At 37.6% G+C, this 26,051-nt stretch overlaps 2 protein-coding genes across 2 annotated transcripts in view; both read left to right on the top strand.

Moving 5' to 3' along the window:
* The first annotated feature begins 734 nt into the window (after positions 1-734).
* LOC114469555 (enkurin-like) lies at positions 735-3,748 on the top strand. Its single transcript, XM_028457161.1, has 5 exons — positions 735-863; positions 2,448-2,593; positions 2,681-3,009; positions 3,119-3,256; positions 3,385-3,748. Exons 1-5 carry the CDS (start codon positions 847-849, stop codon positions 3,553-3,555), a joined length of 801 nt encoding a protein of 266 aa, XP_028312962.1. The 5' UTR covers positions 735-846; the 3' UTR covers positions 3,556-3,748.
* A 10,314-nt stretch (positions 3,749-14,062) lies between these two features.
* prr36a (proline rich 36a) overlaps positions 14,063-26,051 on the top strand; it is a 31,369-nt gene continuing 19,380 nt past the window's right edge. Inside the window, exon 1 of the mRNA XM_028455003.1 lies at positions 14,063-14,274. The gene's annotated coding sequence lies outside the window, so the exon portion shown is untranslated. The remainder of the gene's footprint in view (positions 14,275-26,051) is intronic.

The raw sequence follows: 26,051 nt of genomic DNA, 5'->3' as shown, positions 1-26,051 counted from the left end.
CTGCGTTAGTGAGCACTTCTCCTTTCCGAGATAATCCATCCCACTAATGGGCGTGGCACATCAAGATGCTGATCAGACAGCCACAATAAAAGGCCACTCTGAAATGTGCAGTTTTGCTTTAATAAAAATGTCATTATTCCCTGTTTTATTTTTTCTTTGCTACTAAAGTGGGTTGTGGGCAGTTGACATAATCTCACTGATTATACTATTCATATCTTTATACTAGAGGTGTGTAAAGTAAATCATACTTGATGATTGTAGAAACAATTTCCAACAAACAACTTTTTATACGACAAACACAAATATTTGTTTAAAATAATTTACAAATTCCAGGTCAATGTCATATGCAATGTAACAATACGTAACTAATATCTATATGTGTGGGATCACTTATACGTAGATGTTTTATTTGTTATTTATAAAGTAGGCTATTTAAACTCAAATAATGCTAAATGATTTTGCATCATGAAAAAAGTGTACGTGCAATAAACTGATAACTGATTTTAAACGGGCTGAATGAATCAATACAAAATAACAATACTTCAGGTGATTTTCGTACTTAATTATTTCTCTGCTACCACTGTAAAACAAATTGTCAACCTGTATATGTGACAATAGATAAAACAAGGCCATTGCAAAATAATAATAATCTGTATGTATGTATGTAAATTCGCACGTGTGACGTCACAGCACCGCCTGACGTTACACGCTCGAAATTTGTAACGAAGATCAAAGCATTTAGACTCACTTATTAGTTCGACAGGAAAGACGGCAGGAGAATTTAATCTTGTGAGAACAAAGAACGACAGAGATTTTTACTGAGGAATCTGCGAATAATCACATAACATGGCGACCAAACCAAGGTAAGTGTTTGTGTTAATGTACACACTACTCTAGTATATGTGACCAATTCTCACCACCAAGAGCGTTTTTCTCTTCATTAATATAATTTAATATCATTCGCTATCGTTTTTAGCGTATTTCTACTGTTGCACCTATAATCATGCATAAAACGTTGATTTTATATCGGGTGCCAAGTGTAAAAATTTTGTATAAAAGTTGTAGCTAACATATTTTTATTATTTATCTCACTTTTCTCATATTTAGGACGTTTTCCTACATTTAACACAACATTTAACCACATATATAGAGGTTAAAAAAAAAAGAGCATTAAATCTAAATATTGAAATCTAACTCTAAATACTATATGTTATATCTAAATGTCAAATCTATCTAAATTTTAAATCTAAATGTTATGTTGTATCTATATGTTTAATCTTATATATAAATGTTAAATGTTAAATTTAAATCTCAATGTTAAATCTAAATCTAAATGTTATATATCATATCTAAATGCTTAATCTTATATCTAAATGTTGTTATATCTAAATGTTATGTTATATCTAAATGCTAAATCTTATATATAAATGTTAAATCTAAATGTTAAATTTAAATCTCAATGTTAAATCTAAATCTAAATGTTATATATATCTAAATGCTTAATCTTATATCTAAATGTGAAATCTAAATATTTAAATCTAAATCTATTTATTTATTTATTTATTTATTCAGTTCATTTCCGACATGGTTGCATTCACAGAAATTCATTTGACATTCAGAATCTAAATGGTATATATCATATCTAAATGCTTAATCTTATATCTAAATGTCAAATGTTAAATCTAAATGTTAAATCTAAATCTAAATGTTGAACATAAATGTTTTGCACATATGCTAATTGACCCCACCCCTTGTAACCTCAACCAATACACAATCAGAGACACACAAAACCGCTCCCACCCACCTCTTCACCGTTGCATGGCTGGGTGATATGTACGGCTGCTTCTCTCCGCGCGGCGGAGATTGAGCGCGCGGTCATGGCAGGTGGACGAGCTGCCCTTCACATTACACTACCAACACAACAGTGTTTTTAAAGGTGGAATTTGCCGTGTTAAATATGTTAAAATGAAAAAATATGTATGACAAAAGCGGGATTCAAACCCACGGCAGCGGAAGGAAGAATTCTTGAGTTAAGTGTCTTAAACCACTCGACCATCCTGATACAGTAAAAAGACAGGCATGTTACGCTTATGTATAAAAGGCCCAGAAAACGTACCCATAGTCCCGGAGTCTATTGACTTTATTATAGCAGGCTGGTTTTAAATATAAAGTTTAATCTGTGAGTACCCTAAAATATATTGCTTAAAAACTATAGGTGAAAGTAAAAGTCACTAAAGGGAATATAACATAGGTAAATAAGTTAATTCTTCAATTTATTAATAATAATGTTCTTGTGCTTAAAAATTTAAGCCAAGTTTTTTCTTTTTATAATGATCTTTGTGGGTCCCCCCTTCCCCCTCCATTTAACTAATAATATTTTTTTTTTTTTTTTTTAAACTGTATTTTTATTGTGTTATTTCATATATGATTGTGCTTCTGTTTTACAGATATGTTTCCGTACACCGGCCTAGGATTATGAAGGAGTCAGGGATGGGAAAGAATCAAAGGAAAACATGGGGACCAGCTCAAGAGGAATTACCCAATCCTAAAAACTATCTAAGAAAGCATTCAAGGGAGCAGAAATTGCCTGAGAGTAAGTTTATATGTCTTCATTCAAAGTGTAAGGTGATTGAAGTGATTTAACTTCATCTAGGTGTTCATAATTATTGTTTTCTTTCAGCTATCACCATCAATCCTCCTAAATACAGCTCTGTGAATCAACGACTGTTGGCATTACCTCCTCGGCGAGAAAAACTAGCTCAGGAGAATCTCCACTTTGTAAGAAATCAAGAGACGAGCCCGGGGTTACCAAAAATAGCCATTCCATTGCCAAAGATGACTCTTACAAGGCTGAATGTAGACAGTGAAGGGCCACAGAAGGTAACTGTATTCCCAGAGATTATCACTCCTGTGCCACGAAAACCAGTGCCTACATGTGTGGACACCTGCAAGGGACACAAATATCTTCTGAAAAACTCTGGACTTGTCCCTCAACACGCTCTAAAAAAGGTATTTTGCAGTCATTAAATTACCTCAGACAATACACAGGTTTACAACATACAACCAATTTATATGTGAATGTGCATGATTTTTGATGGTTTCCTTTTCATTCTCGTAGGGTTATGGTGAGGCACCGAGGTTTGTACATCAACACAAACAAAAAGTAATACAAAAGGCTAAAGAACAGGAAAGAAGGATTCAAGAACACGAGGCTAAAAGGGCCCAGGAATATGCTGATGCAAATAACGTGCTGGAGGTATAGCCAAACACATTTCTAATTGTTAATTTTCTCCAGATGAATATCAGACCAATTGTCTCAGAAATCTGGAACAACTTGAATAGTAAGACTTATTCATTGTGATCTTATATGTTCTCTCTTTCCAGGACCTGGAGCAGAAGTTGGAAACCCTGTTTGTTGAGCATCATCGCCTCCCAGTGGTCCTTGATTTGCGTCATAATCAAATACGCAAGGAAAAGATTGAAAAGGCGATGGACCAAGTGGAAAAGGACATCGAGCGTGTCAAGAGATTTATAGCTAACTATTACAGTAGTTAGATATGTTCTATGCACGCGCAACAACAAAAAGCAACACAACGTTGTAGGCAATGGGTGTACCCCCGCCCAGCGCCCAATGAAAGCTGGAGATTGGCACCGGCACACCGCCACGACCCTGAACAGAAACAAGTGGGTTTGAAAAAGAAATGAATTCTACAGAGCCAGGAGAAGGAGAATAGATGATCAAAGATGGTTATGGAGTTTTGACTAAATGATGCCAAATAAAAAGCTACAACGTGCAGCAGTAAGCGCTAAGGATCTTTGTAACACTCAGTGAGCATCTCAACGAATGCTGGTTTGTCTAGAAGTGAGTCCCTCTGGATCACATCACAAAGGTGTTTAGTGTGGGTTCTCTCCGAGTTTCTTTGGCTTCCTCCCACAATCCAAACTTTTAAAAAGTTGTAATTCTGAATACGAGAAGGAGTTATGGGCATTAAAGGGACATCACTAGCTTAGTTTATATCGTCCCACTTATCAGACAGAACACATTGAGTTTATTCTAATTGTTAGTAATGACTCCTGGGTTTTTCTACATTAGCTGCTGCTGAATCTTTTCTGGTTCACCGAGCTGTTCTTTATACTTAAATGTATAAATGTTGATGCTCGTGCAGTTTCTCTCTCTGGAGATGTTGGAGATGACAGTCCACCAACCTAAAAGTGATATAACTCATGTGGAAATGTTGGGTTTTTTCTTTAAAATGCAAAAGTAGATTTGAGTTGATAAGTGAGATGTTGAGGTTCTCTTTGAGAGTGACCAAGATTGATGGAATTTTCTGTGGCGACCCCCAAAGGGAACAGCCATTTGTTGTACTACGCTGGTATCATACCAACATGGGTTTATTTTAATTTTATCTTATATATATATCGTACCACTGGTAGCGCCATGTATATACATTTTAATTTGAATAAACCTAAAAAAGTTAATGTTTTTTTTTTTTTTTAATCTAAAATAGTTCAACTCAAATGCCGCAGTGAATAGATCCACACAGCACTGGCTCCCTCCGTTTATTTGAATATAATATTTAGTGCTGAGTTCAACAAGCTATTTATCAAAACACTCATAAGTCTCATTTAATTGTGATTATTCCAGCAAGTATCCCCTATGAGTTCTCTCGTTAGGAAAACATCAAAGCATTTTCTGATGGCTTTCATGTGTCCCTATGAGTTATTTCTGGGCATGGCCAACCTGAGAGATCTCCCAGGCTGGCCACGTCCCCCTGTTGCTCAATGGTCTCTGGAGAAGAGAGTCAACGCACATCAAAGTACAACAAGAGCAGTCATAAAGAAATCTTGAGAAGATAAAAACACCAGGGAATGAGAGCAGGAGCAGCAACCTCTTCCTCCGTCCACCTGCGTGTGGGCTTTGTCTACTAAACGTTGCTTGTTTAGTAGACTGTTTTAAAATGTAATGTTAAATTTGAGGAGTGTCAAATAAAATCAAAATTCAAATCACAATTTCTCTAACTTTCCGACCCCAGATAGGTCAGCTATGGATCAATCTAAGAAAAGAAAAGTGTCTGAAGGCAACAGAACGTTTAATGCTACGTGATTCATTTGATTTCACTGCTGAAGACACTGGTTTACCGCTATGCTTAATATGTAATGAGAAATTAGCGAACAACAGAATAAACGCATGGTTGATCTGAGTAAAAATCATGTCAAGATGTTGATGAAGTCTTTAAACTCAGCTACATCTGCTAGTTTTGTGGCCACTCAAGAAATAATAAAGCAAGGGAAGCCGTTCACTGATGTAAAATAATCATTCATTAAGATTTCACGAAAACTGTCAAAGACCGAACCACCAAACTGAAGTTTGGCTTTTTCTTCTGGAATACAAGAATGACTAAATTTACATTCATAGATAACCTTTAACCCAGCGCCTTTTTCTTTCGGAGATAAATTTTTTTTTTTGTTACATGCTGAAATGTAATCTATGTAACAGTTAACTGACTTCATAAATGCAACACACTATAATTAGTTTCTATATACAGCATATAGATAAAATGTTACATGCAGTTTTATCTTCATTTTAACTGTCATAAGAGTTTGTGGCTCCTAATCTTTCTTTTCTGTTGGAAACTGACTGATAAAGGCCTCTGTAGGGCCTTTATGGGCCTCTTGACATTTTAGTCAAAATATTTTAATTTGGCGCATTTTGTTGTAAAAATGTAAGAGTGAATTCCTCTAGGGGTTGAAACCTGGCTATTACAATTGAATTTTGCTATTGGCTGATAATGAGAGTGTGATGTTTTACAGGCTTCTTGCATTACAAACCCTAACACTAAGAGGTATTTCATAAATCGTAGCCAACTTCACAAAATACTCAAAATTTTCCCTAATGCTTAATCGTCTGGCTGTTTGCTACCACAGAAAGTGCTTCAAATCAGGTTAATATACAACCAATACTTGTTTTGCTTTAAAAAGATACTCACGCAAGCTGAGAGAAAGCAGAAGCTTGGGGGGAAACATGTAGAGAGAGAGATTTTTCAGAGCACTCTCTGGACGGCCATGTTTATCCATGAAAAATGCACAAACTTCCTTCCTTTAAATGCATGAATGAAAATCTATAAATTCACCATGTGATGAGGGTCTCTTTTGTCTTTATAGTAATTTGTTGATCACCAAGCTTTATTATTTTAGTTTACAACTATTGCTGTTTTCCATAAATAAGATTAAAGTAAGACCCATTAGAAGCACAACTTACATCCTGTAAGAAAGGAACCCGTGTCTCCTTTATTTAGCTATGTTGTAAACAATTACTTTGGAGAATTGTTAAGAAATGCTCCCTGAAACCATGCTAGGTGAGTAATCATCCTCTGTACCATCATATTGGAAGTTATCCCTGCTTTAACAGTCATTATAGCTCTGCACACCCTGGACCTTTCACCATCTACTCTAAAGCCAACATAGAATAACAGAATATCATAGACATACATATATTAACTCCTACCATCAATTGAACCAAACCTACAGTATCAATCGATCAATCTTTTTTTTATATAGCGCCAAATCATAACCAATGGTATCTCAGTCTTAGGGACGGACTCTTCATTTTATGGATACACACATATGCATATATACGTATATACACATACATATGTATCCCACACCCAACATGAATTCATCATTCATTCAGTATGTGTTTGGACTATGGAACAAGCATGGAGTAAATCCATGAATGTTTAAAGAAAACATGAAAACCGTGCACTGAAAGAGTGCGTGTGTAAACACTTTTGGCACTAAGAGGTGATCAAATGGAAATATCTGCAAAATAAACTCCTTTAATAAATCATTAACACTTCAGATGATGTTTTTTAAAATCACAATCTTTAAGTCGTTATTAAAAATCTCATTATTTCCTTTTTTGATTTTTTCCCCTCTGCTACGTAAATAGGGTTGTGGACAGTTGACATAATTTCACCAAGAACACTGATTATACTATTCATATCTTTATACCAGAGGTTGTTAAGAGGCACTCATATATTGTTTGTGTACTCAGTTTGTTTTATATTGTGATATTACTGCTGTTTGTTTAAGATGCAGCACATTGTGTTCACCACCATGAGGCGCAGTGTTTCTTTTCTTTAACTTCTTCCCTTCTCTTTTATCATGAGATGATGTGTGTTGTATAATAAATATGCCTTAACGCTTTTAACGCCTCAACACAACACAAACATTTGTTTAAGATCATTTACAAATTCAAGGTTGATGTCATATGCACAGCACTGTGCAACAATATGTAATGAAGATCTGTATTTGTGGGGTCACATATCCAATACTTGATTTTAAAGCCAATATCAGCCGGTACCGATAACGTGCCGATAATATTGTGCATCACTAGTTTAGACTGCTGTGAAATGGGTTTGACGTTTTGTTGCTGCCGTAATGTCTTTACAGCAGATAAACCCTGATTCATACAACCTTAAGGATAAAATCAAAGCCGCTTTGATAAACTAATCCTTTTTCTAAATTATTACAGTATTATACAGTATATACAGTCAGCACATGCCAGAAAAGTAAATGCAAACTAAAAGTCCTGAAGGTCCCCTGTTTAAAAGCAAGGTCCACATTTATCTGAAGTATAAGTCATTTGCAAAGCAGTCACTTGTGGTGTAAAGGAATTATGAACCTAAACAGGATGTTTCATTTTGTCCTGGTTTGATTTGAATATGACCACATTTAATCTGACAGCAGGGTTTTTGTGTGCTGTGTGCTGTGTGCCGTTTATACAACAGAGAGGTTAATGATTAAGGGACTTCCACCTCTTGTGTGTTTGCATTTCACCACTCAGGTTAACATTTGTTATTTAACATCTCAATCCTAATTGTGCCACCAGAGAGCCTTCTACTTTTTAACCATTCATAGTGCAAATCTATAACAAAAAGCATCTTCCAGGTTCAGGTGTGCACAATTATTTTGACCTACGTCCACATTGTAGTTTTTACATCACTGTCCCATTTTATTAATAGCCATTATTGGGGTTTCCTCACTGGCCATGTAGGGATAGTTTGGTTCAAATTGCTTATTCTTGTCTTTTTTTTTTTTTTTTTTTTTTTTTTAGTTTTTGTCGTTTTTGGGTTTTATTTCTTCTTCTTCTTTGCTGAACACAATGAACCAATAAGCAACACAGTTTTTTATTATTATTAACAAATGAAGCTTACAGGCTTACATTACAGAAAAAAAGGAAATGAGCAGAAAAAAAAAGAACATTACAATTTGTAACAATTGTATAAGCCAACAACATTAAGGTGCAATGGGGTCAAGAGACACACAGTAGCTATTAGATTATTATAAAGCCATACAGCCTTCTTGGAGTTACATAGTTTTAGAGTCCTTCAGAGATATTGGTTCTTTTAGAAACACTAAAAAAAAATTCATTTGGTGCTGATTATGCAGTTATTTAGCTTTTTGAGGAAGGTCTTGTGCTTGTTTCCCTTGGGTATTTTAGGTTTTCACTGTAGGGCCGCTTGTGAACCTTCTCTCTTTTTGCACAATATGGAAAGAGTTCATTTGTTTGTTCTTTTAAATGTGTTTTCTCTGTTATCTTTATTTCTAAGAATAAAAACAATCTTCTCATCCCTGTTTTACAACATTTATCTTGATTGCCGTACACAGTTGTTCTTTGTCCTACCTCTGGATAGGGTCTTTTTTAATGCTAACTTTATTGCAACACTTCATCCAGACTTCATTTGTATTATTTATTTCATTTGCGTGTAAAACTGTTCTTCAGCACAGATCTGTTGAAGAACGTCAAATGTGCATGTGGAGTTTCTGTTAGTGAACAGTCTGATTCAATGAGCTCATTTCCTGTTCTGTGAGCTTCTTGGCAGCTGATGCAGCACATCTTTTGCCTTCCGCCCACTTAAACTAATATCATCATGCATTATGTACTGTGAGACACAAGGAAGGGCTCGTAATGCAATGCATCTATGGGCTGTGGTTCACTTCTTTTGTATCCACTGGTTTTCAGCCAGCGTGTGTTCATGCAGGCGTGCCTCTCTCAAAGTGCTCTGATGCACAGTGATGATGACCAAAGGGAAAAACTTCTGAAACCACTGACAGTCAGTTGAGAGGTTTTTCTAGTGTGCTAGTGCCAGCTCTGGTTCCTATTCGGTGTTAGTTTTACTCTCAGTACGGAAAGAAATGTGTTGTTCTTGCCAAATTTTTTTTTTTTTGGACACCTTTTAGGAACTTAATAGGATCATATTATTGTGTTAAAACAAATGATTTCAGATGAAAATCCACTCTGCAGCAACAGATCATTTCTATTCCTGTCACAGCACTGAATTGCTTGAAAAACTGTTGGTATCTTCACTTGTGTGTTTGTGTGGACTTGTCAGTGAGCCACAGGCAGTGTGTACAGCTGTCCTAACTGTGAGCTGATGTAGTAGAAATGTTGGCCAAAGCACACAGAAGAAAACAGACTGAAAAAAGGTTACTGTGCACGTAAAAGCCTTTTGGATTATCAATCTATCCTGATTCTATCCAGCAGAGTTTAGCCACACCCTTTAAGTATTAGGAAGCAGTTTCAACTGGATAGGGAGGTGTGTGTGTGTGTGTGTGTGTGTGTGTGTGTGTGTGTGTGTGTGCGTGTGTGCGTGTGTGCGTGTGTGCGTGTGTGCGTGTGTGCGTGTGTGTGTGTGTGTGTGTGTGTGTGTGTGTGTGTGTGTGTGTGTGTGTGTGTAGGGATTTAGCAGATTTTTCTGCTTCCATGGATTTGTCCAATTAATCCAAACAAAAAAAAAAGTAGGCCTAAAATCAATTACAGACTTTCTCTAGTTGATCTGGAAAATATGTGGTTTATGACCTCATGAATATTCTTGGTTTCTAACACGGTTTCATTTGTATGTTGTGACTGCTCGTTGTTTGCGTTTCGAGGTTGAGGAGTTTGTCTTATTTGGGATTTTCTTCTTGGAATGGTGCCTCTTTGCTGATTGAAAAGGTCGACGAGTTGCTCAAGAAACGTCTGTAAGAATCTGACAGAGTATATGCAGAGCTGGGATTTGAAATCGCTCTTACACACACACACACACACACACACACACATGCTTGATGATGCACTGAGGAGATGAAGAAAGCTTACATACCAGTGTGCTTTCTTTACTTTATTTCCTCAGACTGCTCTCTCCTCAAGGGGTTCCTTTTAAACATCTACATTCTTTCTTCTCATCTCTGGGCTTTATGAAAGAAAACAACTGTCACTCGTTTTAACCCATTCAGTCTTGCATTGCCCAGTTTCTGGTCTTTTTTTTAATTATCTTTTGTAAAGCCTGCAGCTGCAGCTCAAACAAACAGCATTCAAAAACACAATCTTCCAACAGCTCATGTGTTATTGTACCATGGGGCAGTAAACACTGGATAGAGGCCTTTTTTACAGTGGAACTTTATGTGATTTTTTTCCCCATCATTTCAAATGTAAAGAAACAGTGTCTCTGCTTCTCCTCTCTTGTTGTTCAGTTTTTCTATTGGGTTTAGTTTTGTTCAACTCATTTTCAACAATGTGCAGTTGTTTTTAAGGCTCAACTAAACCAATTTAGCAACAGTCTCTCCCTCTCCAAGATTTTCACTGAGCACCACCATGGGATAATCAACTCCACTGTATAAATGGAGGACTCCCATTAGTCACTTTAAGAACTGGGATGAGTCTGGCTTTGATGGTTAGCAAGACAACGGAATCTTGGTTGACTGCATTGTTCCAAGTATAAAGTACTTTTTTCCCATTCCTTTCATTTCTAGACATTTATAGGAACTGGAACCTGCACTGAATTTTCTCATTGTGGGAATAATTAAGTATTATCTAAGCTCAGGAGCTCTGAGGTATTTTAGGTAATGTCTTGCTCTGTATTAGGGTGCTATTATTATTATTCATATGGATTAAGAGGGGTGTCCGATTCATCACTTTTTTTTTTTTGACAATGTTGTGAATATTTCCAGGATGTACAAAAAAAAAAGTGCAATTATGTCTATTCCCTCTCTCCTCCCAATAAAATGTGGCTGTTGCTTGGTCAAATGTTTATCAGAGAAGCAGTCCATCCAATCCTCTCAACAGATCAGTGCCCTACTTTATTACCCACTCACGCTTTCAGGACCCATCACTGTGTTCTCTACTTTCTGCACTCCTGGGCCTCCCTGAGATTCAGGAGACAACACCCCTGAATCATTTTTATTTACCAAGCCATCCTGTACAAACTGTCTTCATATCTGTGAAGCTAACGGGGTGTACAGCTTATGGACCACAGTGTGGATACTGTATAAAATCCTCAGATTACAAACAGAACTTGGCATGGACAAAGAACCACACCTAGCATTCACTTCTACTTTCAAGACCTGTTTCCTTGTATAAATTCAAGTCTCTTTTAAATCACAAATGACCAGCAATGTGCATCTGCTACTCTTAGCTATAAATGTAAGTTATATTGCAGCATTTCAGCCAGGATCACTTTGGTCAAATTTTTAGCATGCAGTTTAGATTTGGTGATAAGGCTCTCCCTTGCTCTACCATGAGCTACATGGAGAGGCATAAGCAGAGAGAGCGGTCAGCAGGACCCCCTAGAACAGAAGCACAGACGTTACATGCCAACAGGAGACACTTTAATTAAACAGAAGGCGAGGAAGGGGAGGAGCTGGGGTGGGTGTGTGTGGGAAGCGTGCAGAAGTTGGCATGTTGCTGTGGTTTAAATGCAACTCTAATCAATGGGAAGCATGGAAGATGATCAGTAGGATGATTAACTGAATTAGTGGATGGATGCTGTCAGTTGTTTACAGCTACTAATAGATGAAGGGGCTTGACTAGCTTGACTAGCTTGACGTTCGTGCCTGCTTGAACTAACACGATGCTCAATTTATGGATAAAACAAAATGCTTTACATTCTTGTTGCAAAAGTTTAGCCTCTTGGTCCAGTCTTCCTGCAAAAGAGTTTAAATCTCATGCGACTTCCTGGTGAAAATATAATATCACGTTTGTACAATAGGATTTTATTGTTTACACAATATAAAGATCAATAATATATTTTTCCCTGTGGCAGCTCTATTCCGTAGTGTCGCGTTGTAAATTTTTTGTGTTGTTTTAGTAATGGTCCGATGATATATCGTGTGTCAAGATACTGCAATATTAAAACGTCACAAGAAATATTGTTGATGATACAAGTGGTATTGTGATATTTTGTGTGTGTGTCTCTTCTATATCTGTCCACAAGTCTTTTCGACTTTTAGTCAATGTGTTTGAATTGCAAAGTGGCATGTTCTGCATTTTAAATAGGAAAAAAAATCTTATTCATGCTATTGTTTATTTTATCATTTATATTTACTTGAAAAGGAGCAAGCAGGTCAGAAATTGGAAGGATGAATGGATGGATATACATTTGAAAAATGAAAAAGCATGGTTAGTTTTCTTTTTTCATCATGTATTGTCTATCACATTGGTATCAAACTCATTTTAGTTCAGGGGCCGAAAACAACCCAGTGTGGGGTTATAAGGGCCACAGATTATAGGAAGGGAAAATAAGCTATTTCAACATTATTGGGCCTTATGTTGTACATCGATATAAATAATAAATAAAGTGTAAGGCACTGACATGTCCAATCAATAAGTGACCGATACCGATAAAAAGATGCATTTCCTTGATTTTGTGACTATTTTTTTAATGTAATTTTGGGAATTTTTTTCGAAATAATTTCAGTAAAATTGAAAGATTTTGAATATGGGGCACCAATTGTAAAGCTGCGCATGCTAAAATAAACAGCAACTTTTTGAAACATTTAGCAACAAACCACATTTAAAAAACATTTGTAATTTTTTTTATGTTACTTTAGACCAGATTTACAGCAATAATATTTTTCTTTTCTCATAAACACAGAATTTCAATGTTAAATCTCAATCTAAATGTTAAATCTAATTGTTAAATGTGAATATGCAAATTCACCGGAATGAGCTTTTATTTTGGTACTTCTGGTGAATTTTCATATTAGCTAAATATTTAGTTTCACCCATGACATTTAGATTTAGATTTAATATTTAGATTTAAAATTCAGATTTAATATTTAGATTTAAAATTTAGATTTAAATTCAACGTTAATATTTATATTTCATAATTGACATTTAGATTCAACATTTACATTTAATATTGACATTGTATTTTTAAGAGAAAAAAACACAAATGTCACAAGTAGTGCTGTAAATCTGGTCAAAAATAACATAAAAACATTCACATAACTTTCTTTAAAATGCGGTTTGTTGCTAAATGTTGCAAAAAGGTGCAGTTTATTTTAGCATACCCGACTTTAAAATCGACCCCCATATTTAAAAAAAAAAAAAAAAAAAAAAAAAAAAGGGTTTCATTGAATTTGTGTATTTGGAGAAACTGTGATATCTGAATAAAATCATAATTTACACAATGATTCATGCTTTCTCGGCCTTAAATTTGACACAAGTGCTCTGTCATATTGTCTCGTCAACTGTGTATATCGTGGCTGTGTCACCCACTTCACTTTCTCCATACTTGTCACCAGACTGGTATAACTCATTACACAACACAATATGCACAATACGCACAACTATAACATCACATTGCACTCCCACCTTAAAATAGTCCACCCCTTCCATCGTCCCACCCTGACTTCCTCTTCCCTGTTCCCTTCCCCTTTACCTAGGTGTAACACTGCCCTCTCTTTTTATATTCTCTCTTTAATAAAGTTTTTCTTACCCTTCCTTAGGGAGGGCTGGTGATGGTCACAATTATGCAATGGAATACATGTAATTATTTAATTGCAATAATAAAACATGCATTGCTGTCGCAATATATACATATAGTGTTGACCTTCGACAGCATTGGCAGACAAGTAAAAACACAACAACGAAAAACAACAGTGTGTATATGGTCCCACTCTAAGGTTCTCGTGACATTCTGTGACACTCTGAGATCAGTGGATCCACCTCACGCAGGGCAGAGTCTTGACGTCAGCCCTGCTTTGCATAACCTCTGAGCGTGGCTTTTGATTGGATCACAGAGAGGCATTAATCTGTTTATGAAGCAGCAGCCTCATCACAGAGCAGCTGGATCCCTGTGACACTCCTCCGCCTGGACTCAGTCTGACTGGGAGCCGAAGGACAGATACAGCTCCGTAGTTTTACCCGCTCAGTGGACGGAGAGGGAAGGGCTGCTTTTGTCTCCTCGGAGCCCACCGGGAGTCGTCGCTGTCGCCGCCGTCGTCGTTTCAACGGTAACGTAACATACATTTCACGTGTTAAAGTCTTCTGCTCGAGCTGGACTATTTAAATTGCGTTACATCCCCGCCTCGTGTCATTGTCCTCGTTCACCGGCCCGCCAACAAACGGCTGCTAAATTATACGGAAGAAGAAAAAAAAGCTCAATGTTTTCAACTGAGACGCCCTCCGTGAATAGAGAGTGACCACTCTATTCTACTCTCATCAGTAGCGCTAGCTAGGAACGGAACGGAACGGTTTGGGTGGTGGTCCCGGCTTAATGTAAACTAATGTTTGGTTGCACGATTCAAGTGTCTCGGTCCTCAGTGGTGTTGCTTTGCATTTATCGACGGGTTAAATGAGCGGTTATAGGCCAGTGTGAAGCTGAGCCCCGGGCCTTGTACTAGAACCGTGGAAGGTTCAGGCTTTCAGCCACGTTTTGTTTCCTGAGACAAATGGCGTTATTTAAGCTCCACTGGAGAGTGACATAAACAGCCATTCTGGAGACAGAGCGTGTAGCAGTGGACTGCACACATGGACATCATTCTCTCATACTGTACACAACGAGCATGGACACATGTACAGGTTTTAATGTTTGTATGAGGTAAATACAAGCTTATGTGTTACAGTGTCAAAAGTAGCATTTGATTTAGTATTTGTTTGGGAAAATCGAATGGTTTGATTTTAATTTGTATTCCATTTTTGAATAATTGTAACAATATCAAGTTTCAAAACAGGTGTTTTGCCATCTGGCTCCTTTTACATCTACTAGATAAAGGCTTCTACTAGAGCTGACCGATATGGGATTTTTAGGGGCGATACTGATATTGGTGTTTTTAAAAAGCCGATATCCAATGGATCTCCTGATAACCTTGCATATCGATTGGTTATATATTGTATATTTATCAGCTGATATATAGTACCAAAATATGATTCATGTAGAAAACGCTAAACACTAGAAAAAGAAAGCACAGAACCGAGCCACAGGATTTCCACTCAGCAAAATAATACATAATTTCAGTTGTAAATCATAGCCCGGCCAATGTTGCTTAATTGATGATTGCTGAAATTGGCTTGTTTAAGCCTCTTACCCCCAATTTCCACTGGATGCGGCTACGCTGCGTTACGTTTCCACTTTAGTCTGTTAATTTTTACCGGGTCCGCTGCGGTGTGTCTGCTCCTTCCCAGATGCGGTAGTCCGGTGCCCTCCGCCAGATATACGCAGGGCTTCTATTTCTGGCGGATACCGGAGCACGACGCATCAATCAGCACAGAGCAAATGAAGCTAAACAGGAAATTAAGCATGTACTCCGTAATAAAATATCGGGTTACCTTTCAAAATAAAACACTTCAGATTATATTTCAAGTAAATACATCAACCAAACGTCATAATGTGTAAAAGCAAATTCACATCCACTGTATTGATAACTCTCATACTGTAACTGTACTGTAAACTGCAGCAACTTTGATTTAGTTCATGTTTAACTGATGCAGTTTTATCTCTTCTCTGTTGGCTGTTGCTAAAAAATGTGTCTATGACAAATCCAGAGAGTCCAACCTTCTTGTACTCCTTCGTTAGGAGCACGGACCTGTTTATCTGTTTATTGTTGCGTTTAGAACACATACATTTAACCGCGTTCTTGCACGATTATATAAATATCGTGAGAACTGCTCTGTCTCGTGACATCACAGTCGTTCAACCGCGGCGCACTCAAAACGCAACCGGTGTGAATTACCAGACAGCGGTGAAATACCGGATCGGTGCCGTGGCGCAGCGGAGACGTATCCAGTGGAAACCCCGGGTTATAACTACTAAAAAGGCTTCCTTAACTTGCTCAAAATAAAGCTGTTGTCTGTAAATGGCAAGTCATTGTCTCACTACTGAAGCTAAAGCATTTCCTCTTAGTAGACTTTTTAAATGTATATTGTATTTAAAGATAATCAGGATCATGAGTGTGCAAGGTGGGGCTCCCCTGGAAACATCACCACTCCCTAAGACACATCTTGTACATCTGACTGAAGCAATTTGATCCAAACCCATTAAGAAAAAGAAAATGTAATGCTTTTAATTGTGGTCCAGGGACTGCTGGGTGGGTTTTCTGTAGGGATGTAATGGAGGCTTGTACAAAGCGGAGGCTCAAACCAATGTTATTGGTACATTAGCAGGAACTATAACTGGTTCTAATGGGAGCATAAAGCCTAACATAATACAGTCATCACTCTCAAATATTGAGTGTTCCACTTCCAGCCAGAAATTTAAACTGTCTTTGTCATACATGTTGTATTTGCAGACTTTGCACATGGGGTGATGTCATTTAGTAATTGTTGAACACCAAGCAATTAGACCCAACTACTGTATGTACAGATCTAATTAATGGGTAGACGTTGTTTATCTGTCAGATGTTGGACATTGTTGTAACTGTTTTGAGGTGTGGTTGGCAAACTTCACAACCAGGGCTCTACACTAACTTTTCCAGTGGTGCGACCAACTTTTTCAGTTGGTCGCACCAGCACAGAATTTGGTCGCACCCTTTTTTTTTTTTTTTTAAAGGGGGGGTTTGGGGAGAGTGTACAGAATAGCCATGCATGACTTAACTGGCGTACTGTAGTTTTGTATGAAGTAAAGATTGACAATGACTCGAGATATATTTGCAAAATGTTTTCAGGTTTTAGTGTTTTTCTGCAATATTAAAAGATGTAACACATTTTTTTTTAATAACAGCAAAGCATAACAACAGGTTACATGTATTCTGTATTTTTTATTTTGCAGAAATGCTGTACTTGACTTAACTTAACAGTAGTATAACCAACTCATCTCAATTGCTTCATCCCATGGAATTAAATTCATAGGGTCCAGCTCTTATAGTGGGGTCTCCTAACCCTCTTTCCCTGGTCAGGGGTCTACAACCTTTACTCTACAAGGAACCATTTTGCTTCATCTCACCTGCATTATAGTCCTCCTGGAGTCAAAAATACCTTCTCAATGAAGACAATACAGTGTAATAAATTCTATACAGTTAACATTATATATATATGTTTGATTTGATTTATACTGATCATGTAAATGGAAACTTAAAAACAGTTTGAAATAAAATTAAATAAATTGACATCAAGAAATAAAACAGTATCTTGCATCTTCAAATTCTTATGCATCTCAGTTTACATGAACACAATATTATATAAAGAATATTTTTTTTTTAGTTAATGTATTTGAAAGGCTACAAAAAGTAACTTGAATTTGATAATGCAATATCATGTGTTCAACACATGCTAATTGCTAATTTCTATTTTCTTGCCACACATAAACAAATTTAACCGGCACATTGGCGGTTAAATGAATCCCCACACAATTAAAATATCTATTTTCTTTCAGAATAGTGTTTTTGTTGGTTTAGTTATCTTACCAGGGATTTAAAACTTAAGGTTAGTCACAGGTGTAAGGAAAGTTGATCAGAATCAGAAATGTTTTTAATGGCCATGTACAGTTTTAAGGACATCATGGAGGTGGTGATCGGGTGGGGGGGGGGTTCAGTGGGTGACTTGGGGTGTGTTTATGTGGACGGTGGCAGAGGGAAAGAAGCTGTTTTTGTGTCTTGAGGTTCTGGTCCTGATGGACTGAAACCTCCTTCCAGAAGGGAGAGATTGAAACAGTTTATGACCGGGGTGGGAGGGGTCGGCCACAATCTTTCCTGCACGGCTCAAAATCCTGGAGGCGTACAGGTCCTGGAGGGAGGGCAGATTGCAGCCGATGACCTTCTCTGCAGAGTGGATGATACGCTGCAGTCTGGCTTTGTCCTTGGCCGTAGCTGCAGTGTACCAGATGGTGATGGGGGAGCAGAGGATGGACTGGATGATGGAGCTGTAGAAGTTCACCATCATCTTTGTTGGCAGACTGAACTTCTTCAGCTGCCACAGGAAGTACATCCTCTGCTGAGCTTTTTTGATAAGGGAGCTGATGTTCAGCTCCCGCTTGAGGTCCTGAGTGATGATGGTCCCCAGGAAGCAGAAGTACTCCACAGAGCTCACTGTAGAGTCTCCCAGGGTGAGGCGGGTGAGTGGGGCTGGGTTCTTCCTGAAGTCTGCTATCATCTCCACTGTCTTTAAAGCATTGAGCTCCAGGTTGTTCTGGCTGCACCAGGACACCAGCCGGTCTGTCTCCCACCTGTAGTCAGACTCGTCTCCATCAGAGATGAGACCGATGATGGTCGTGTCATCTGCAAACTTCAGGAGTTTGACCGACTGGTGAGAGGAGGTGCAGCTGTTGGTGTACAGGGAGAAGAGCAGAGGAGAAAGAACACAGCCCTGAGGAGATCCAGTGCTGATGGTCCGGGGAGCAGAGATGGTTTTTCCCAGCTTCACGTGCTGCTTCCTGTCAGACAGGAAGTCTGTGATCCACTTGCAGGTGGAGTCTGGCACGTTCAGCTGGGAAAGCTTGTCCTGAAGGAGAGCTGGGATTATAGTGTTGAAAGCAGAGCTGAAGTCCACAAACAGGATCCTGGCGTAGGAACCTGGGAAGTCCAGGTGCTGGAGGATGAAGTGGAGAGCCAGGTTTACAGCATCGTCTACAGACCTGTTGGATCAATAGGCAAACTGCAGGGGGTCCAGGTGGGGGTCGGTGATGTCCTTGATGTGGGAGAGCATGAGACGTTCAAAGGACTTCATGACCACAGATGTCAGAGCGATGGGTCTGTAGTCATTAAGTCCTGTGATCCTCAGCTTTTTAGGGACAGGAACGATGGTGGAGGCCTTAAAACAGGCTGGTACGGTGCATGTCTCGAGTGAGGTGTTAAAAATGTCTGTGAACACTGGAGACAGCTGATCAGCACAGTGCTTTAAGGTGGAAGGAGAGACAGAGTCCGGTCCACAAGCCTTACGGGGGTTTTGTCTCCTGAAAAGTCTATTTACATCTCTCTCTTTGATGGAGAAGGGTGTCTCTGTGGGATGGTCTGTAGATGTTGCTGGAGGTGAAGTAGGAAGGTGCTGAGTCATTGCACAACGTGATTTATTTGAGGTTAACAAATTATTATATCTTGATTTTATTTGTCATTAATCATTGATAGCCTCTGTTTAAAAAAAAAAAAAAAAAAAAACTGTTTATTTCAATAGTTTTTTTTTTTTTAAAGCTCCAAAATAAGGTCATCCATACGCACTCGCACGGATGCGACCAGATTAAAATTTTCACTCACAAACTGAAAAATACTTGACGTACTGACAACTAATGCTGAAAGTTTAATGGCTCCAGGGTCTCATGTCGGTCTCACTTGTCCTGTTTTAAAGCCCAAAACCTCATTTCAAGTATGGAGTATTAACTCGAAAGGTTAGTTCACATTGAGATTCCTGTAGGATAGTGCACGTGAATCCCACCATTTTGATGTTGAAAGAAGGGCTCTTTTGTCCTAGCAGGAAAGTCAATGGTTTGGCTTTCAAAATACATTTTTCGTGTACTACTTTACAACTGCAAAGCAGGAGGTTTCATTTGATTAAAGCATTTTGGGGTGGATTCACTAAGATCTGAAATAAAGGGTGGTAAACCAGTTGTGTCCCTAAATCCTTTGGTGATGAAGTTTCCTCACCTGCTGCAAGGAATTCACTAAGATTGCAGCAATGATTAGCGCATGTGCAGAAGTGGCTGAGAGCGCCCTATTTAAATGAGCGTTTTGCTTGTTCAATGTGGAGACGTGAGTGCACACAATGACATTTGAGGAAGTTAAATTGGAGGCAGATGGACTTCTGTCTGCTGCACAAACATGTAATAATGTGGACAGAATTTGTCCTATTGATCTGAGTTAATGCAGCAACACAGTCGTGCTGTGTCACCACACTGTGAACAATGTAAACAAACATTGTGCCATCACTGCGTAAATTACTCATCTGATCCGCTGATTCTGGGATGAGGCTCCTTCCATCAATGCGACAAGTTTGACGGTCAAAACATCACTGGAGCGGGTGTGTAGCTTTTTCTTGCCTTCACACACACTTTACTCACACTTTATTTTCTCATTCAGTGGCTGTTAATATTGACTATTGTTTTATTTGAATTATTTTTTTATACTAGAAGTTAACTGGAGCCTTTTTTTCTATCTCCGCTGTGTTTTGTGTTAACATTTACTGCAGCTGATTTCTGCGTGTGTTTGCACCTGCTTGTCAGTCGTACAAATTTTTCGGTGCTAAAACAATCACCGCAAACAGTTCCATATTTCATGAATTGCATTGCGCCCACTGCATTAATTTATTTGTATGTCCTCATTTTTTTTGTGCCCAATATGAGATCCACCTACTTTACATCATCAGAGGGAAACACGCTAAGTGGATTGGGGGAGGATTGTGACACGCATTCTGAGGTGCAGTCCTGATTCCCTGGAGTTTGTACTCCTCATTAGTCCGTGGAGTGACGTTTGCACATGTTTTAATACCCCTAAACCTTTAGTGAATCTGCCCCTCAGTATATTGTAATCAATGGCTTGGCATTTTGACCATGATTTTTTTCTTCTCCACGATTCTTTCGGTACTAAAGGGGTATGGAATCATTTATGAACATGTTTAAGAGTAGAAGGCGGCTAGAAAGAAAGTAGTAGCAGTTTCCGCCTGCCTCCTACACTGCTGGACAAGAGAAGGGATAAATAAAGGTACTGCGATTCAATTTTCAGAGCATCGATGTGAACCGTGATACCTCTTACATCTCTAGTTGAGAAAGATTAAACAAACCAAAAAAACAACTCTGTTGGCCTTTTTTTTCTTCAATATAAAAAGGCATTACGTCATTTCATTTTAGTTACTACTATTCTTTACTACAGCTGTTCATTAACATGACCCCAAAGAAATTACGTCTTAGTCTAGTCAGTGTAAGCACTGACACTATGCTCAAATTGGATCAGTTTGGCACACAAAGCTTTTAGAATTTGTTGTAATTTAGTTTCTTTGTGTTACAGGTTCTTTGACTAAAACTGATTAATTAGGCTTACATGTCAATTATTGTTTAACACAGCAAAACCAGTGGGATAATCATTAATCAATACTCAGCCTGCAAGGACGTCCTTGTATAAATGACTTTGTGTTCAGAAGGGTTGTGGGTACTTAGGCTGCCATTCATGCTGTTGACAGACTTGGGTCCACTCTAAAGTTTTAAACATTTCAGCTTTTTAAGGCATTGTGTAATATTATTAATAATTATAGTTTTCATAGACACTCAAAGCATTTTGAATTGCAATATTCTTTGACCCCACTGACAACTTTTTTTGTAGCTCTTTTACAGCATTAACAATGCTTAGCTAATATTTCACTTTTACTGGACTGATTTAATTTCTCAGAATGTGTGGTATTGTTTACAACCCTGCTTTGAAGTCATTATTTTGACAGTCCAAAGTTAAGCCGAATCTCTAAGTGTATGTGTTGTTGTGTTCTATTTGAGTGTCTCCTAAAACACCTCCTACATTTCCCCTGTGAACTTCAGACCTTTTTATGATTCAGATGCAGTTGTTGTGCCTTACAGGGTGTAGTTGTTTATTTCATGTGTGTGTGTGTCAGATGTTGTAGTGGACAAAACAACATTGGTTTTACTCAACTGCAATCAATATATGGTAATATGAATTTAGTTGGTTGGGATAGTATAAAATCAACAGTATACTGGTAAATTCAACATAGTTTCTTGATTGGTATCATTTGACTAGTGTTTTAAAGGAATTAGAATATAAACTGAGTTATTTAGACCATTGTTCTACTTGTAACACAAAGTAAATTGGATCAAAAGATGTTGTGTCCAGGCAGTCTTCGCTGCTGAAAAAAAATTACCTTGAGATACAGTAACTGCAAAAATTAGTTATACAGATAAGTACTGAATATTCAGAGGCAAATCTATTTTGTTTTAGAACCAACATGAATGAAGGCGCCTGCATGGAAATCCCAATGCGAGCACAGAGCTGAGAATTTGCATCTGCCTCAGTGTTGGCAGTTTTCCTGCCAGCTGCCTGTCAGCCTCAGTACCACACCCATGGAAATTCAAGCTAGACACTGGCTTTGCTTTGCTGTATCATGCAAGCATAGGTTGTTTTGTGTCTTCAATTTTCTTTTGTGCTCTGAAATGGAGAAATTTTGCAGCCCTCTTCTCAGCTCGAGGTTTGAAGGGTGGCACTTTCCTGACGGTCAGGATACATTTGTGGCGCTGCATTTTAGGACCTCAGTCTGTCTGGGGCTGTGAAGCTGGGTTCAATGCTCTGTAGTTATTGAAGGAATCCTTCAGACTTTAAAAGTCTGTTTGGTATATAAAAATTGCCATAACAGGTCATTCTTTTTGGTATCTTTATCTTGGACTGTCATTCTTGTTTTCCAGTCAGCAAAGCAGCTGTTGTAATCTCCAACCAATTTGATCTCAAATCAATAGTTTTTTTTTTTTTTTTTTTTTTTTTTTTTTTTATGGCATCCCACTATTTTAAATGTTTTCTCCAATACAAAGCTAGTCTTGAGTCTGGTAGTTAAGATTGTATGTGCTTGGGTGTGGTTTTGGATGGTTGCTGAGATGCTGGAAACTGAGGTGAGGGATCGGTGTCCATCTGGCCTCAGCTCACCCCAAGTCAAAAGCCATTGAAACTGATCCTGCCTTCAGGCTCTGGCATTTTATTGACTTTCTGTCGGCCTGCTTGCCTAACCAGTCTGATGTACAGGACATCCACTGTAGGCTGGCTATGATATTGCAAAATACATGCAAGCTTTACCCTGATTAATGTAGATGGATTTTTACATTGAATTTCATTTCAGGAATATTGTTTTCTTAAACTGCAACATATACATACTAGTTGTGTTTTGTTTATGCACTCATCCTAGAAGTATAAAATTGCCTTATTCCAAGATGAGAACAGATATTTAAAGTTATTAAAAAGAAGCTTTGAGTCTTTTACAATAGAGATTGGTATAGTGTGAAATAAGTGATTTCCTATAAGTGATTTAATGCTGCATACAGTTATCTTGCAAGAAATCTTTTTTGCGAGAGAAGAATATAATCCCCCCCCCTACCATAAAGGCTTGTGTGTAATGGTGAAGGTCTGTGGACATGTTTAATGTTATACGTGTGTTTTGCGTAAATGCTGTCACTAGTGCACCTCATCCTTGCAGCCCACTAAATGTCCAAAGGGTCTTCTGGGTAAAGTTAACCATGCCAGCTGCTCCTCTGTCCGGTTCTACCCCTTAATCCATTGAACACTACCCCCACTCCTCTTAGCACCAGACCCTAGGGGGTATAGCCCGTGCAGTGCAGACAATAGAACCTGTCTGCCCATCCTACCCCTCCATTGAAAACCTAATGTTATGCTCACAAACTATTTAGATGTTCAGTTCATGGTGGTAGTTACTAGATCTTACTGCAAATGCAAAATCTTACTAGATGTTTTATTTTCCACTCTGCTGAATCAGTCCTTCTTGGTCTAGAACAGATAGTAACCCATATTCTTTGCAGCCTCTCATAATACTGTGTTGCCAGTAGCCTGAAGCCCATTCTGTTTTGACAACCACTCCCTGGAAGACCAACTGGCTTAGTCCACTTAACTCGAAGCCTTGTTTACCACCTCCTCTAAATGGCCTTATTGAGAAGTTTACAGTCACTTAGCACGTGTTAGCGTCCTGTATGGAATTGATTAGACTGAGCTTTGTACTTAACAACTAGCCCATCCCCCATAATGAAAGTGTTCCCTTACGAGAGGAGTAGGGGTGGGAACCTCTGGGTACCTCACGATACGATACACAATATAAAGCTCACGATATGATGATACTGCAATTATCAATATATTGGTCAGAAATCAATCTATGATAATTTGACATAAGAAAAAAAAAAGATTAAGTGGAAAAAATGAATTTTTAATTTTATATCTCTGAAAGACAATAAATTGAAAAAGTGTCCTGTGTACACTGTGACACTATATTAGTGCAACATTTCTGCAAATAAGTGTCAACTTACCAATGTAAACAAATAAGTATCTCCAATAGGGCTTTCTGTAAACAAAAAGTAGGGTCTTTCTTACCGGTGACACCATTAGGGCCCTATAAAATTCGTTTTATTTTTTTCCAAATTCCGTTTTATTTTTTCCCAAATTCCGTTTTTTCCACTTTAATTTTTTAATTCCTTTTTTAAGAAATATTTATCATTTTTTAAAGAAAATTTTAGTTTTTAAATCCTGTGAGGAAACAAAATTAACAAACAAAAATGTATGTCAAAAATAAAGTAAAGGACAATTAAAAGTTAGATATACCGTAAGTTGTAGTGACAAACGGTGACAAAATTTCTGTGAAGACCTACCTGCACATTTTAATAAAAAAGCAGAAAAGGTTTTGAAAAAAAAAAAGATTTAAATTTCTTTTTTTAAATGATAGCGTGAGCATATCGATAATCGATCGTATGGAAAAATATCGCAGTATCGAGATATCGTCACACTCCTAGTGGTTTGTGTGACTTAACTAGAATGTTGTCTTTTTGTCCTTATTTGTGTAAAGCTCTGCAATTTTTTTTTTTTTTCTAATCAAACCTTTTGTTTTACCACATTTCATAATGTGAAGTTGGGCAAATCAACTTGAAATGTGTACAATGCAAAGCAGTATACTTATCCTTATTAGAATGGCTCAGGTTTTCCATTTTAAGCATCTTATAGGCATCAAATGTTTTGGTAGTTTTTCTTTTTTTTTTTTTTTTTTTTTCTTTTTTTTTTTTTTTTTTTTAAACGTTACAACTGATACCAATTTGAATTTGAGACATTTAGAAGATTGTTGTAGTCAAATCAAGTTCATCCAGCCTCTCGCCTACCACTGCCTTCTGTGATCTGACTCCAGGCTAGACTATGTAATAAGAGCCTTAAAAGACATTGATAGAATGAAAAGGGTGGATGAACGGAGGCATAAACATGCAGACTTTCACATGGACTTATTAAACACACACGGACCTCGGTAAATGCAACAGGCTTCACCAGAGGGCTGGCACTAGGACCCGGTGGCAGAGTAAATGCGTCCCTGTACTGCATTCACAGGCTGTAATATCACCAGTTTATCATTTTACCTGTTGTTAGAGCTACTATCTTTACCAGGGAGCAACTATTTATTTCTGGTGATTCTTTTCCAGAGATTTACTGGGCTTTTTACTGGTGATTAGTTACTATCTCCCTTCCGCTCCCTAAAGCAGAATTATCTAAAGCCGAATAAACCAGTTTTAAGTGTAAACCTAATTCGGGAATTACCTTTAATTCCGAATGGTTTCATTCGGAATAAATAATTCCGAATTAAAAAAACATCATGTAATCATGGCCAAAGTCTTCAAACTCTTTTAAGTCTTTTTTCAACATTAGATCTATTAACAAATCCACCATGATTTAATTCTGAGACATTACTTGGATATTTTATTTTATTTTTTTTACTTCTTAATGAAACGTCTTATCAGTAATACTATTCTCAATGAAAGTGCACCATTATTCCAATAACTGTTGTAATAGGCGGAAAGGTGGTGGAGTTGCTGCCATCTTTAAATCAATGTTTCAGTACACAGACATTTCTGCTTTATTTCTTTCTTACTGAAAATTCTAGAGTTTGTTTATAAACACCCAAAATATTCTGTAGAATTTATGGATTAATTTTTTTAACTATTGACAGTGGTCTTTAATTTCATTGTTTTGAATAGTTTATTAAGGGATTCTTTTGACAATGAAAAATGAAAGGAAAACAATACAGTTTTTTTTTATTTTTTTCCCCAAAAAAAAGGAATATTTTTCAGTCATTTGTCTACAGTCCTATTTTGTAAAATAAATCGTGAGAGAATCGTATCATA

The sequence above is a fragment of the Gouania willdenowi genome, chromosome 1, assembly GCF_900634775.1.
Source record: "Gouania willdenowi chromosome 1, fGouWil2.1, whole genome shotgun sequence".
NCBI lineage: Eukaryota > Metazoa > Chordata > Actinopteri > Blenniiformes > Gobiesocidae > Gouania > Gouania willdenowi.
This window is presented reverse-complemented; position numbering and strand designations above follow the sequence as displayed.

Excerpts from the sequence above, each read along its gene's own strand:
- LOC114469555 (XM_028457161.1), top strand. Across the intron at positions 3,010-3,118 it reads CTCAACACGCTCTAAAAAAG|GGTTATGGTGAGGCACCGAG; the intron begins GTATTTTGCAGT and ends TCATTCTCGTAG. Across the intron at positions 3,257-3,384 it reads ATGCAAATAACGTGCTGGAG|GACCTGGAGCAGAAGTTGGA; the intron begins GTATAGCCAAAC and ends CTCTCTTTCCAG.